The following is a 16,411-nucleotide window of genomic DNA, read 5'->3' on the forward strand; positions in this document are numbered from 1 at the left end:
GTCCAGTGGCACTTTATAGAGTGAGGTCTGGTCTACACTATGCGTTTAAACCGAATTTAGCAGCATTAAACCAAATTAACCCTGCACCCGTCCACACAAAGAAGCCCTTTATATCAATATAAAGGGCTTTTCAAACCAATTTCTGTACTCCTCCCCGATGAGGGGGGTAGCACTGAAATCGGTATTGCCATATCGGATTAGGGTTAGTGTGGCCACAATTCGACGGTATTGGCCTCCGGGCGGTATCCCACAGTGCACCATTGTGACCGCTCTGGAAAGCAATCTGAACTTGGATGCACTGGCCAGGTAGACAGGAAAAGCCCCACAAACTTTTGATTTTCATTTCCTGTTTGCCCAGCATGGAGCTCTGATCAGCAAGGGTGGTGATGCAGTCCCAAATCCAAAAAGAGCTCCAGCGTGGACAGTACGGGAGATACTAGATCTGATCGCTGTATGGAGAGACAAATCTGTTCTATCAGAGCTCCGTTACAGAAGACAAAATGACAAAGCATTTGAAAAAATCTCCAGGCTATGATAGACCGAGGCCACAGCAGGGACTCAGCACAGTGCTGCGTGACAAGCGTAACGGAAAGCCAAAGAATCAAATGGACACTCATGGAGGGAGGGAGGGGGTACTGAGGACTCCAGCTATCCCACAGTCCCCACAGTCTCCAAAAAGTATTTGCATTCTTCGCTGAGCTCCCAATGCCTGAAGGGTCAAAAATATTTCCCGGGTGTTTCAGGGTGTATGTCATCAATTTACACCCTTCTCCCCCCCCGAAAGATAAAGGAAAAAAATCATTTCTCGCCTTTTTTCAATGTCACCCTATATCTACTGCATGCTGCTGGTAGATGGGTGCTGCAGCGCTGAACACCAGCATCCCCTTCCCGGTGGCAGATGGTGCAAAATGACTGGTAGCCATCGTCATCATCAGCCCGTGAGTGCTCCTGGCTGGCCTCGGTGAGGTCGGCTGGGGGCACCTGGGTAAAAATGGGAATGACTCCTTGTCATTCCCGGCAGACTGAACAAAAGGCTTGGTAACCGTCCTCACCATAGCAGCTGGCGGCTGAGCTCCATCAGCCCCCCCACCCCTTTCATGTCTAAAGAAGATTCTGTACTCCCTGGACTATCATAGCAGCAGGAGGCTGCGCTCCTCTCCTCCACACCCTTTAATGTCCTGCCTGGACTATCATAGCAGCCGGAGGCTGCCTCCCCCTCATTTTATCTCACTAAAAACTCAGTGTTTCTTATTCCTGCATTCTTTATTACTTCATCAGAGAAATGGGGGGACACTGCCACGGTAGCCCAGGAGGGTTGTGGGAGGAGGGAAGCAACGGGTGGGGTTGTTGCACGGGCACCCCCTAGAATGGCATGCAGATCATCATTTCTGCGGGATCTCTGGGGCTCTGACCCGGAGCAACTGCTCTTTCTGGTTCTCTAGTACACGTGCCCCATATTCTAGGCAGGATTGACTCTATTTTTAGACAAAACATAAAGAAGGGAATGACCCGGGGAGTCATTCCCATTTTTGTCCATGCACCCCCTCAGCCGACCTCAGCGAGGCCAGCCGGGAGCACCCATGACAGCAGCAGACGGTACAAAAGGACTGATAACCGTCATCGCCAATTTCCAATTGCAAACGGTGCAAAATGATTGATAACCATCATCTCATCACCAATTTACAATGGCAGACGGTGCAATAGGGATGGTAACCGTCTCTGCTACCTTGCAAAGGCAAATGAATGCTGCCGTGTAGCACTGCAGTACCGTGTCTGTCAGCAGCATCCAGTACACATACGGTGACAGTGACAAAAGGCAAAACAGGCTCTATGGTTGCCATGCTATGGTGTCTGCCAGGGCAATCCAGGGAAAAAGGGCGCAAAATGATTGTCTGCCGTTGCTTTCACAGAGGAAGGATTGAGTGACGACATTTACTCAGAATCACCCGTGTCACTGTTTTTGCCCCATCATGCATTGGGATCTCAACCCAGAATTCCAATGGGCAGGGGAGACTGCGGGAACTATGGGATAGCTACGGTATAGCTACCCACAGTGCAACGCTCTGGAAATCAACGCTAGCCTCAGTACATGGACACACACAGCCGAATTAATGTGCTTAGTGTGGTCACGTGCACTCAACTTTATACAATCTGTTTTAAAAAAATGGTTTCTGTAAAATCAGAATAATCCCGTAGTGTAGAAATACCATAACAGACGTATTGGAGCATGAGCTTTCATGGGTGAATACCCACTTCGTCGGATGCAACAGATAAAGTAAAAATCTTTCACTTAGAAAGACAAGGAAAGCCAGCACATTATACTTCTGTGTAAGTACCTGACTGACAGAAAGTCAGCCATGGCTAGAAAGAAAAAAAAGACTGGTAAGAAATATACCTAGAACCAAGCTGCAGCTTGCTGAGTAAAGTATTAGCTGCTAGAAAGTGTATTTAATTTTTGTTTGCTTGTGACGATTTTGTTTTTATCTCTCGTATTTCTTTAAAGTTCCATATCTTTTTGTTAATAAACTTTTTTCACTTTAATCTAAAACAACGCAGTGCTGTATTTGAATTTAAGTGGAGTTAACAATTACTTCAAGTGATAAACTGCTTTTGTTTCTTTAAAGGATCAATAGACCGCATTACTCCTCTGAATGTTCCAGGAAAGGGCTGGACATTTCAGGGCAGACAGCCGGGGGGAAATTTGGGACTGGGGTGTGATGGGGTCACTTGACTAGGAGTAACAAATGCTGATGGAGACCAGACTTTGGCTGTGGTGTAACAAGCAGGCTGCTGATGTCAGCATTGCTGAACCAGACTTGGTTAACATACAGACACTCAGTGTATGCTTGTATGCTGGCTGTGAGCATCCAGACAAGGAACTACAGCAGCAAAGCATTTTAAGGAACTCGGGGTTACAGGACAAGCAGTGACACAACATCTGACTTGTTTGAATTGCACCTCAAAACATGACACCTGAGAATTTGGATGGGCACAGGATGTGTGTCATGGATGTCTGCAGTTTGGAGGTGTAGCCAAATGAGGTTGGCTTCTGAGCTGGATGCTGTGGCCCTGACTCAGAATCTCATTGCATCCTCTGAGGCATCTACTACAAAGGCTGTTGCTAGGGTTACTTTCTTCAGGGTAGTCTAGAAGTCAGGATGGCCTCTGTCTTTCATTGATTTAAGGTCATCCAGCCTAAATTCTGTTTCAGAGTAGCAGCCGTGTTAGTCTGTATCCGCAAAAAGAACAGGAGTACTTGTGGCACCTTAGAGACTAACAAATTTATCTCAGCATAAGCTTTTGTGGGCTACAGCTCACTTCTTCAGATGCATAGAATGGAACACACAGACAGAAGCTATTTATACATACAGAGAACATGAAAAGGTGGAAGTATACATAGCAACTGGAAGAGTCTAATCAATTGAGATGAGCTATCCTGCTAAATATCTCCTGTCTCTGTGTTTCATTCTATGCATCCAAAGAAGTGAGCTGTAGCCCACGAAAGCGTATGCTGAAATAAATTTGTTAGTCTCTAAGGTGGCACAAGTACTCCTGTTCTTTTTTCCTGAATTCTTTGGTTCTCTTAAAGAAGGTAATGGCCAGGATGCTCTAACGGTGGCTGAGGAAGCCTCAGAGTGGCTCTCACTTTTCTGACAGTTATTTCTTTGGGGAAAAATCCTCCTTTGGATGGGATTGTCATATCTTTTGCTAAAAATATCACTACAGCATTGACCTTTGGTTTATTCTGTGATGGCTTGTTTGAGCTCTAACATTTAATAGTATCAAAGTGTTCATCCCATTAGGTGTTTCTCATTCCTCACTGATTATGCCCACAAAGGCTGGGTGCAGCAAGATGGCTGTATCATTCAGAGATTTGGAAGGCAGGTATTTACCCTTAGGCCTGTCATCATATGCCTAAATGGGCAGATACAATATTTCTGTACACAGTCTCAAACTTATCAGGGAGAAAAAACCCTTGCAACTTTTTTGCCTGCTCAGAGACAGAATCTTAGAGTACTCCTCCCTCAGTACAGGAGATGGCTCCAGAGTCAGAGGATAAATAGCATCTAGATTTGTGTCATCCCCCCCCCCCACCCTTTTTATTCTTTTTGGGTTTCTTTGGCCTTTTTCACCTACTTTTCAGGAGTTGCCACTGGGCTGTGACTGCACAGGATATCTCTTTATTTAGTGTCTTGATCTTTCTGGATATATCTCCAGCTGTGTCCTCCCCCTCAGGGTCCCACTTCCATGCCTGGGGGTGGGTATCTCATTGCTAGAGTCTCCAGCTTTGTACTGTGAAGCAAGGGAGCTGTGAAGGAACCCTGCTTTTTTCCCCAGGCAGCTGAGTACTTACTTTGGTATCTGACAGGGGTGGGAGGGTGAACATGGTGCTCCTTAAGGTTATTTTTCATCCGACTCACCTCTGCTCTGGGACATACCCCCTAAGCTGGCCAGATGGTGTCCTCCTCATCCTTGGATTGTCTCTATAATATTCTCTGTATTTCCTGATTAGGTTTTTCTGCACTGAAGTTGTGGCTCCTTGTGGGAAGGCATGGTGGACCTTACAAACCTGACTCTAAGACCCTGCTCCGGCATTTTGAGAGTTGGTTGGCTGTGATCAGGCAGAGTATAATTCACGCTTTGAAGAGCCCATAATTCCTGCCTCACACATGGAACATTGTTTTGATTTAGCCTAGTGTTTGTGGGAGAGCTCTGCCATGCGTGGGGCTGGCGCAAGGAGTTCAGCACGGAGGTTCTGAAGTAATGCACCTGAGTGGCTGATACCACCAGACTGCTATTTATCTGATCCAGGAGAGGAGGAGGAGAAAGGGAGATTAAAGACCGCACACAACTGCTCCAAAACACAAATAAAGTCAAAGCTGGCATAGAAATAGTTGGGAGCAAAGCAAACTATCACTCATGAGCAACACGTGAGCTGCCATTAGGGGAGGCTATCCCCCAGCCCCACCGCTTCTGCCAGAGGCCCCACCGCACCTCTGCCTCCTCTCTCGCCCCTTCAGCTCCCCTCCCCACCTGGAGCCCACCCCCCTTCCCTTTCCCCCTCCCCCCCATAGTTGCTGGCCCCGCCGCCTCAGCCCTGGGCTGCTCTGCCTAAGCACTCCCAGCCCCCCGAGCACAGCGTGGGCAGCTCCAGTGACCCCCTCATGAGCACAGTGCATCATGACCCCAGTGCTCCCAGCCCCCCCGAGCACACAGAACCACAGCCCCAGTGCCCCCAGCCTCCCCAAGCACAGGGCATCATAGCCCCAGCCCTGGATGCTGTGGCCCCAGTGCTGGGCAGCCCAAACACTGGGCAGGCAGCCCAGCATGCTGAGCCCTGGGTGCTATGGCCCCAGCATCTCTGAGGCTGTGTTACAGTGTTGAACTGATCCTGGAAACCAGAGACAGGAGGAGAATAGACCCATAGGTCTCAGAATTGTTGGAGGTGTTCAGCTGTAGAAAATAATTTCTTACTTATCTCTGTATAAACCAATTATGGTATAACTAGATTGAAATGGAGCCCTTCTGTGGCTCTGTTGCGAGTATATACTCCTTGTGCTCAGCTGTCCAGTTAATGAAAATGGGGCAAGACCCCTTTTCACCTCTGAGACACAGATACCTATTCCCTGGCAGACTGAGAACCCACAGGCTTAGAATCAGAAAGGCACAGTTTAATCCTAGAGCCATCAGAAACAACTATGGATTACTTCCAAATTCCACAAGGAAGATGCATATCCTATTCATTATGAACTAAGGAGAATGGGATGCACAAAAATAGATTATTCACATACAGAATTCAAGAGCATCTATTATGATCTATAGTTTGTCTGAAGAATTTGAGCAATAAGATGCTCTACCTGAATAAGCTTAAGATTCCAAGGTGGATGATTAATCAATCCTGCCTCTTCAACCTGGTTGGCTACTGCAGCCTGTAGTTCAACATATGTATTACTGTCCAACTGTAGCCCAGGGAAGAGGTCATTGATGAGACTAAGAAATAAGGGCTCATCTTCATCTACCTGAAAAATGAAAAAAAAAGTTTAAAAGCACAACTATGTATAGTATAGTTTTCTTTTCTCATAAGTCAAAATGAATCATTATGTTACAATAATGAGCATTAAACAATTTAGGAGCTGATTTCAAAATAACATGCTGATTATGCCCCTAAATTCAGGCTACCAAAAAGAAGGAACATCATTTAATTTTTGAGTATGCCTAATTATGTATATTTTAGATGTGTACCCATGTACACAAGTGTGCATCATTGAGCAGGCTGACTATAAAGAGCAATCTAGTTAAGTGAGCTCTCAAGTGAATCTCTTCATTTATACCATGTTCATCACCCTGTGCACACTTAATTTAGTGAGGAAAATAACATACTGCCCATGCACAGCACACTATGTTTTGTTTATGACCTCAAGCATTTTAAGCATTGTTTTCAAATCTGATAAGCATATTCTGCTCATTGAGCTACTTGCCAGTCTGAATTTTAAAAATGAAGTTTAGAAGCGTTTTGAGATTTTTTAAAAAAGCATATAAAAAACTGTAAACTATAAAAAAACAGGTAAGACATTCACCCATACACTACCGAACTCTTAAATTGAGAGTCTCACCAGTTTAGAGAGGTTCATATCCCTTAGTCCTCTCATAACAATACTCAATTCACTGTCATCTGGTCTGGCCCTCTTTTGAGCTCCAAGGGTCCTTAATACGGAAAGGATATTCCTCAGACCAAAGTCATAATGAACCTAAAAAAGGAAAAAAATTAGCTTACATACCAATAAAAATTGGAAGTCTCCAGATTTATTTCCTCAATAGATCTATACTCAGAGTTGCGCGCTTAGCCACACAGGCCTGGACCTATTAAAAAAAATTAGTCAAACCAGTGTTATCTGACTCAATGAATTCACAAAGTCTATAGCATGAATCTACTCTCACCAATATTAGTGTAAATGAAGAATGATTCCATTTAAATAATTTTAAAAAAAGAGAATTAGGCTTTGTGAGCAAAAGGCTAGACTATGGTACTTACACTCTAGCCCTGCCTAGTGGGCAGGGCAGAACCATGCCATTCAGGAGGAGCACCAGTGAGATTATATTTTAGATTGCTCCCTCTGATGCACTGATCTTTCCCCATGGTCTAGTATAGGGGAGTATTGTACTCAAAGAGGGGTTATCAATGGTTTGCTGTCAAATTGGGAGGGCACACCTAGTGGGGTCCTGCAGGGTCATTCCTGGGTCTGGTACTATTAAATGAGGTTACTCAACCTTGTGCAGTAACTGAGGTTCTTCGAGATGTGTCCCCCTCTGGATTCTCGACTTGTAGGTGCATCAGTACCCTTACACCTGATATTGGAGATCTTCATCAGCTGTGCATGTTGGACAACACATGCACACTTCCCCACTCTTGCGCAGTGCATGTGACATATCTACAGCACTGTATGTCCAATAGCCTCCAGTTACTTCTCTGCCATAGATAGTATATTATTTTTGGCTACGAAGCAGATGTGACAAGGGCAGGTAGTGGAGCACTCATAGGGGGACACATCTCGAAGAACTTCAGTTACTGCACAGAGTGAGTTACCTTCTCATCTTCTTTGAGTAATGTCCCTATGAGTGCTCCACTTGTAGGTGACTAGAAAGCAGTGGCCCTAATTGGAAGGCTGGGGCTTCGGAGTGACATTTACTGTCAATGCTAGGACAGAATATCCTAGGAGAGTGTCTGTTGCAGCATCATGTGTAATAGTGTAGTGATGGACAAAAGTGTCTGTTGACCATGTGGTTACTTTGCAAATTTTAGCAATAGGGACATTATTGAGAAATGCTATCCAGGTAGATAATGAATGTGTGGAATGTGCTCTGATTATGGTAGGAGGCTGTCTATTGTGGAGTTCGTAAGATAAATATATACACTGCCAAATCCACTTTGAAAGGTGTTGTTTAGGTACGGCTGTGTCTCTTGATCTTTCGTTGCTGGAGAGGAATAACTGTGATGATTTTCAGAAAGGTTTAGTCCTGTCCAGGTAAAATGCTAATCTTGTCTCATGTTCAGAGTGCGTAGAGCTGCCTCTTGCTGGTTACTGTGAGGCTTTGGGAAGAAACAAGGAAGGTGTATTGTTTGGTTGAGATGGAAAGATTTTGGAATCTTAGATAGAAATTTCAAGTGTGGGCATAGTGTAACTTTATCCTTGTAGAAGATTATGTATGATGGAATTACTATAAGGACCGCAATTTCACCAACTTGTCGGGCAGAAGTGATGGTGACAAGGAAGGCCATTTTCTTTATAGACACATGTAAGAACAGGTTGCCATTGGTCAAACAGGGGTCTAGTCAGAGAAAGTAGGATGAGGGTGAGGTCCCAGGCAGGATTTGGGTCTTGTATGTGGGAATAAAGATTTTGGAGACCCTTCAGAAAGCGTTTTTTGAGCAGATGTGTGACGACAGATTGATTGTCTATCTGGCAGTGAAAAGTAGTGATTACTATCAAGTGTACTCACTATGTACTCACTATGGAGCTGATAGATAACCCTGATTGTTTAAGGTGTAGCTTATATAGCCCAGCATAAGTAATAGAAGAGCATGTGCTGCATCAACTTGGTAGGAGGCACACCAGCACTGAAATCTAGTCCATTTGTAAGTGTGTCTAGTCATGTCACACCTACTATTCAAAAGTATCTGTTTGACTGTGTCCAAACGGGTTATTTCAGAATCCCAGAACCACAGAGGAGCTAGGCTTTGAGATGGAGCATCTGTGGATTGGTATAGAAGATGCATCCTGCGAAAGAGAGATCAGTTGGCATACTATCATGTGGAGGAGGTAAGTATACCAGACCTGTCATGGCCATGTTGGAGCTATAAGCATGACATGAGCTAGGCTCTCCTGTATCTTGCAAAGAGCTCAGAATAGGAGGGAAATGGGGGGGGGGGGAGGCATAAAGAAGTGGTGCATCTCACATTATGAGGAATGCGTTTCCCATAGATCAGTGTCCCAGTCCCACGCTGGAACAGAATTGAGGGCAGCAGGCATTGTGCTGTGTGGCAAAGAGGTCTATGATGGGGCATCCCTATCAGTTAAAGATGTGCTGAAGTGCTTGCATGTCCAATTCCCACTTGTGATCATGGGAGAACCTGCTGCTCAATATGTCCACAGTGGGGTTCTGGTGTCCAGAGAGGTACACTGCTGAAATGGTGATGATGTGTTGGATACACCTGTTCCACAGTTCTGCCCTGTCTGTTGATATAATACATGCAGGCAAGATTGTCCATCATGACTCTGAGGGTACAGTGTTTGAGCAGAGAGAGGAAATGTCAGCAGGCACTGAGGACTGTTCGTAATTCTAGGAGATTTTTGTGTAGGGCAGATTCGGTTAACAACCATCGGCCCAGTATTATGTGATCATGGAGATGAACTCCCCAACCTATTAGGGACACATTGGTTGTTAGGATCATGGTAGGTGTTGGCTGGAGGAAAGGAACTCTGACACAGATGTTGTTGAGCTGTGTCCACCAAAGCAGTGAGTCCTTGACTCACATTGGCATGGATAAGAGCTTGTGTAGGCTGTGTTTGTGGAGGAGATATACAGTACAGAGCCATGCCTAAAGACATCATGTGTGTAGTCTTGCATGTATGATTATGAAAGTGGCCACTGCCATGTGGCTTAAAAGTTGAAGGCATGTTCTGACATGGTTTATGTTTAAAATCTTGACATTTTATTACATAGGGGTTACAGTAACTTGATGTGTGTGAGAAATGATCGGAATCTCTTTCTTCTTTTCCACCCTTTCCCCATCATCCCCTGCAACATACAGCTCCCCCCTACATCTTTTACAGCATAGCTCCCTCTTCCTGTTGCATTAATCCATTAGAACTTTAGAAGCCATTAGCATGTAAAAAGTTGCTCCTTGCTTTCTGGTGCCCTATGCTGCTTCATACACATATCACAGACAGTAATTTACTGCTTACTGGAGGATCACACATTGCTTGGTTAGGTAATCCAAGCTATGCACTAATCTGGACCCCACACTTCTACTATACCCCCGATAGGCCCTGGCAAAAACTCTAAGAGAGGAAGAGGGGCTCAGATTCCTTCCCATACCAGAGTGTTAGGTCCCGTGCGATTTTAGCATATACATGGGAAAGGGAATGTGGAGCTGACAGCTCCCCCTGGATCTAATCCTCCACCCTAATTGGCACCAGCCTAGTGTCTCACTCCCCTAATCCTCACTCTCTCCCCTATGCCTGAGCACCCTAACCAATCTCTCCATCCTTATCAGCCATTCTCCATTTATCCCTCTCCCCATAATAGCTCCTCCCCTTTTCTCCCCTCACCACATCCCCAAACCTCTCTCCTTCTACTTCCCCCACTCTTCCGCCCACAAATCCCCTCTCCTCTCCCAGCAATCATCCATATGAAGCATTGAAGCACTTGGAGGAGAGGAAGGTGATCACAAAATATGTATAAATCTATTTAAAGGGGTGAAAAATAAGATTGTTTGCTCAAAGGTAATATATATTTTATAGAGATTTTTTGTTTGAAATATATTTCAACTTTAAAAGAAACAACACAGATATTCCAATAGAGATGTGCACAGATCAAAACCTAAAGGAAAAATTGTATTGTAAATACCATAAGACTAGGAAACACACCTGTTTAGTGAGCTGCTCCTCGCAAAGTTTGTAGAGAACGAAGAATTTTTGAGCTAAGACCACATTATCAATAAACCCACAGCTTGCAAGCTTAACTCTCATAATTATCTGAAATACAACATAGCATTCAGAATTCCATTAATTTTTCTGAAAATTTTGGAAGGAAAGGAAAAAAAGGAAAATGGACTAACATTTTTTTTTAAATATGAACATATTTTGAAAAAAATGTATCTCAATAAACTTAAAATATTTGATTTCTCTTTAGCTAAGTAATCAGTTTTACCTGTCTATCTGGAACCATCATGGACACAGTTCTAAATTGAATTTTTAGATTTTCTGGTAGCTCCTGACGGCCGGCATACCCAGGATTCTATAAATGAAAACATATATTGTACAATATTCTTACTTACAGTAGTCTAGAATAACGTTTTTTAGTGTTTAGACCAGTTACTTAAGGAATATTAATTATGACAAATATTTAAGATCTGATTCTGATCCAGATTACTATAGATAATGGTAAGTGAGATCAGAATCAGTCGTTTGTTTACCATTTAATTATTAAATATCATGAAAGACATTTTGACAAATAGCTACAAATGTAACAGCATTTCTATAGTTATGGTTGAAAACGCATTTTCATTATAAACCAGTTTTCAGATGCTTAAAATTTTATGGAATAAAATATCTATTGGGCCAAACTTTTTCTTCATTAGTCTTACTCCAAAAGAGAATATTTTAGTTAAGTTTAATAAAAACCTATCCAATATTTGATCTTTATACATTTTGCAAAGGTGCTTTTTTCCTAATGTAAGAAAATATTCATTTTTTTCATTTGGATAACTGAAAATGGTTATTTAAGTTGCCAAAAACACAAATGCCTTTACTTGTTTGGAGAAATTCAATTTTCAAAAAGAGAAGTTGAAAGCATTAGAAACTTAAATGGTGTATTTATTTTTCTACTGTCCAGAAGGTATAGTACTAAATTGTGGAGCTCCAAATACAGGTAATAAAGCAACATTTGAACTACTAGACATTCATTTAAATTCAGGCTGTCAAACGATTAAACAATAATCACAATTTATCAAGAGATAAAAAAATAGTAGTGATTGTCATTTTAATTGCACTATTAAATAATACTAGAATATCAATTTAAATGTATTATAAATATTTTGGATCTTTTTCTACATTTTCAAACATATTGTTTTCAACTCAAACACAGAATACCAAGTATATAGTGCTCACTTTATATTATTATTTTTATTACAAATATTTGCACTGTACAAAAGATAAAAAAAAATATTTTTCAATTCACCTCATACAAGTACTGTAGTGCAATTTCTTTGTAGTGCAATTTGGAGCTGGCGACCATGGTCTTGTGAGCAGTGGTAAGCTGATCATTCTGTTCACTGAGAGGTCCAATAAGGTTATAAACAAATCTTGGGTGCAGACAAGCCAGTGCTATGAGGATCAGCTGTGCTCCATCCCTCTTGACTTTGAGTAGGACCTTGTGGATCAGGGATGTAGGAGGAAATGTGTACAGGAGCCTTCCCGTTCGGGGAGCAGAAAGGTCTGTGAGAGACCCTGGCCTTTATCCCCAAAAAAAGCAGAACTGGGTGCATCTTTTGTTGAGGCTTGTTGCAAACAGGTCCACTGGGAAAAACCCCACCTCTGGAAAAACATGTTTAAGATGTCTGGGTGAATGGACCACTCATGATAGTTGGTAAAGGATCTGCTGAGATGGTTCACCAACTCGTTTGGTACCGCTGGCAGGTATGATGCTTCAAGGTGAATAGAACGGGATATACAAAAATTCCATAAACTTAGAGCTTCCTGGCATAAGGAAGAGGAGTGAGTCACCCTTGTCTGTTTATATAATCTATTGCTGTTGTGTTGTCCATGAGGACAGCTGCCTGGTTTTCCCCAAAAAGCATTCTGAAAGCCAGGCAGGCCAGGTGCACCGCCCTTAGCTCTCTCACATTGATGTGCAAAGCCAGTTCTTCTTGTGACCAAAGGCCTTGGTCCTGAAGCTCCCCAGATAAGTTCCCTATCCCATGTTGGAAGTGTCCATGACTAGGGACAGCATGGGAGCATGTCTTGACAGGGAACAACCGCACACATGTTCTCTGGATCCTGTCACCATCAAAACATTGCAATTATCGATGGGGGAAGGTAAACCACCCTGTCCAGATGATGGCGGCCTGATGCATATATTGACACGAGTCACATTTGGAGTGGCATTAGCTTCAGCCTGGCATGCTGCACCACATAAGTGCATGAAGCCATGTGACCCAGCAGCTTCAAGCACATCCTTACTGTAGTAATGGGGTGTTCTGCCACACCTTCTATAAACATCCCTATTGCTTGAAAGCGACCTTCCAGAAGTAAGGCCTGGCTCAGGTGGAGTCTAGGACCATGTCAATTAATTCTATTCCCTAGGCTGGTGCAAATATAGATTTCTATTTGTTTATCAATAGCCCCAAGTCTTGGAAGAGCAACTGTATCAGTTCTACAGGAGTTTCGACTAGGATCCTGGACTGGCCTTTGATCAGCCACTCAGGCAGGTAGGGATATACTTGCACCCAACTCCTCAGGAAGGCCACCATAACTGACATGCAGTTTGTGCTGCTGATAAGCCAAAGGGGAGCACTGTGAACTGATAATGGTTGTGATCCACCACAAACTGTAGATATTCCTGTGTCCTTTGAATACCGCAGTGTGAAAATATATGTCCTTTAGGTTGAGGACGGCATACCAGTCCCCTGTATACAAAGAAGGGATAAATCAAGGCCAGTGAGATCGTGTGGAATGTAAGCTTTTTCATGACGCTCTTGAGGTTCCGCAGATCCAAAATGGGTCTTAGGTCACCATTGGCCTTTGGGATCAGGAAATAATGGGAGTAAAACCTCTGCTCCATAGCTCCGGAGGAATCTCCTCCACTGCTCCTGCCCTTAGAAATGACTGCATCTCCTGGGCCAGAAATCTCTCGGGAGAAGAATCTCTGAAGAGGATGGGTGGGAAGGAGGGGAACAGCTGAACTGTAGGATATATCCCACTTCTACTGTGCACAACACGCAATGGTCGGTGGTAACGTGGGACCATTCCTGGTCCACAAACGAAGGAAAGACAGGATCCAGGTAACATCCTGGTACATCATCCTCAGGCGTATCCTCAAAAGGCCATTTGCACCAGGAAGAGGGAGCTTCCTTCAAAGGTAGGTCCACAGAGACAACCAAGGAGCCCAGTGGCAGGTGAGTACATAGGAACTCAACCGTTTTGAAGAATGAAATACTTCCTTTCTGTTCTCTTAGATATATTGACATAAGAGTTTGTCAAAGATCCTTTATCAGCTCCAGAGTAGCCCCATTCAGGAGTAAGGCAACTCACAACGCCCCTGAGGGTGCCAATATGTCCATGAGGGAGTGAGCAGCTTCAGTGATTTCTTCTGCGAGAATGCCCAAGTTTTGGGCCATCCTGCGAAGAAGCTCCTGATGCGCCCTAAAGTCATCCTGGATGGGCACCACAGCAGTTCCCACTAGTGCTTCATCTAAGAAGGAGGATGACGAAGCCTGTACAGGGACTGGACCTGGAACTATATCTTCTGTAGATGGGTCCAGTAAAGGTGTATCTTGTTCCTCGGTACTGGCATCAGCACTGGCCTCTGCATTGACCTCGGTCCTAGAAACCAAACCCTGTTCGAGGGGGATTGTGGGGGAGCTTTAGAAGTCACTGAGAATGAGTGTCCTGAATGGGGCCCTTGAAGCTGTCGGAATGCCCATGGTTTCCAAACTGGCCACTGCATAAGTATCTGCCATTGAATTGGTGGCCACAGTGTACATGTCAACCCCTTGCACCATGTCCAGCACTTGGTGTCTGTAGCCCAACCATGTCTGTTCCCCCATGAGGCACAGGCTTCAGCCTCTGAGTCTGATTCAGGAAAATCACTCCTGGGTGACCACGGCGGTGCGGTGCCAGTCGGCACCAGTGAGCAGAGTTGTGGGGGGTGATGAGAAGTGTGGTGCCGAAGTGGGGCGGTGCTGGGAAGTAGAGCAGTGTCACAGGGGAGAGCACTGTTGTGACGTAGACCAGTGTAATGAAGTGCATCGGTGCCACAAGGTGTAGCGGTGCCACTTGTGGGAAGAGCTGTGCCACTGCATCATAGCTGGCTTGCCCTTGGTAGGCACTTGCTTTGGTGCCATAGCCTCTCTCAGTGCCTGGGTGGCCGTTGATTGTTCATGCCGCACTGAAGATGGAGGCATCAGGAAGGAGAGGAGGTCCCTCACTGTGTGGAATGCCTCTGGTGTTGATGGTAAAGCCAGAGTTGAGTCTCCCTACTGGTTTCTCCCTTGTTTGCATCAGACTCAATGATGCCCTTCCTGGCACTGGAATTGATGAAATTGTGCACTCTACTGCTGCCTCAGAGTGGACTGGTATGGGTAACACCCTTTCTGAGAGCATATGGCCTGCAGGCCTTGGGGTCAACAAGTGCCCATGATTCATCTTACGCTGTTTCTTCTTCAGCACCAGCAATGGTAAGTGGTGCTGAGGAGTTGGTGCAGGGACCATCTTCTTGTGCACTGATGGAGAATAACAAGACCAGCAGTCCTTTTTAGTGTCCTTCCTTGATGCCAAGGAGGAAAAGTAATGTTGTGACACGGGGATGCCAGGGAGCTCCTAACCAACCCTGAGGTGGTCCGTGCCAATTCCCCTTGCAGATCTGTATGGGGACAAAGTGCCACTTCAATTAGAAGGAACTTTAACCTATTGTCCCTCTCCTTCGTGGTCCTACGTGTAAAGTTCTTACAGATGCGGCACCTCTCTTGAATGTAAAAAGAACGAGGAGTACTTGTGGCACCTTAGAAATTAATACATTTATTTGAGCATAAGCTTTTATGGGCTAAGACTCACTTCATCAGATGCATGCAGTGGAAAACACAGTAGGAAGATATATATACACAGAGAGAACATGAAAAAATGGGTGTTGCCATACCAACTATAATGAGAGTAATCAAATAAGGTGAGCTATTATCAGCAGGAGAAAAAAAAACTTTTGTAGTGATAATCAGGATGGCCCATTTCCAACAGTTGACAAGAAGGTGTGAGTAACAGTAGGGGAAAAATTAGCATGGAGAGATAGTTTTTACTTTGTGTAAAGACTGATCCACTCCCAGTCTTTATTCAAGCCTAATTTAATGGTGTCTAGTTTGCAAATTAATTCCAATTCTGCAGTTTCTTGTTGGAATCAGTTTTTGAAGTTTTTTTGGTTGGAGTATTGTGACTTTGAGGTCTGTAACTGAGTCACCAGGGAGGTTGAAGTGTTCTCCAACTGGTTTTTGAATGTTCATATCTGATCTTCATGTCTGATTTTTGTCTATTTATTTTTTTGCATAGAGACTGTCTGGTTTGGCCAATGTACATGGCAGAGGGGAATTGCTGGCACATGATGGCATATATCACATTGGTAGATGTGCAGGTGAACAAGCCCCTGATGGTGTGGCTGATGTGATTAGGTCCTATGATGGTGTCACCTGAATAGATATGTGGTGTGACAAGATGGCCAATGTAATATGGTGGGTCCTGCGCTTTTCTTGGTGGGGAGCTAAGATGCCACCCCTTGCCCCTGCTCTTGGGGCACCAAGGGCCCCACTAGTGGCCTGTGAAGGTGGTAAAGGAGGGAAGCAGGGGAGGGGTCTGGGTTTGCTCCTTACTCTGAGCCCCAGCCTCTCTCAACTCCTGCAGGTTCTTACCCTCTTCCCCCTTGGGTG

The 16,411-nt window shown here is 44.4% G+C and overlaps 1 protein-coding gene across 1 annotated transcript in view; it reads right to left on the reverse strand.

Moving 5' to 3' along the window:
* The window catches only part of DNAH8 (dynein axonemal heavy chain 8), a 593,210-nt gene that overhangs the window by 219,175 nt on the left and 357,624 nt on the right, over positions 1 to 16,411 (reverse strand). Inside the window, exons 47-50 of the mRNA XM_050948396.1 lie at positions 10,933 to 11,019; positions 10,650 to 10,757; positions 6,615 to 6,749; positions 5,859 to 6,020 (exon numbers count right to left, since the gene is read on the reverse strand). Of these exons, the coding sequence (XP_050804353.1) occupies positions 5,859 to 6,020; positions 6,615 to 6,749; positions 10,650 to 10,757; positions 10,933 to 11,019 (492 nt within the window). The remainder of the gene's footprint in view (positions 1 to 5,858; positions 6,021 to 6,614; positions 6,750 to 10,649; positions 10,758 to 10,932; positions 11,020 to 16,411) is intronic.

Source organism: Gopherus flavomarginatus, chromosome 4 (assembly GCF_025201925.1).
Source record: "Gopherus flavomarginatus isolate rGopFla2 chromosome 4, rGopFla2.mat.asm, whole genome shotgun sequence".
In the NCBI taxonomy this organism is placed as follows: domain Eukaryota; kingdom Metazoa; phylum Chordata; order Testudines; family Testudinidae; genus Gopherus; species Gopherus flavomarginatus.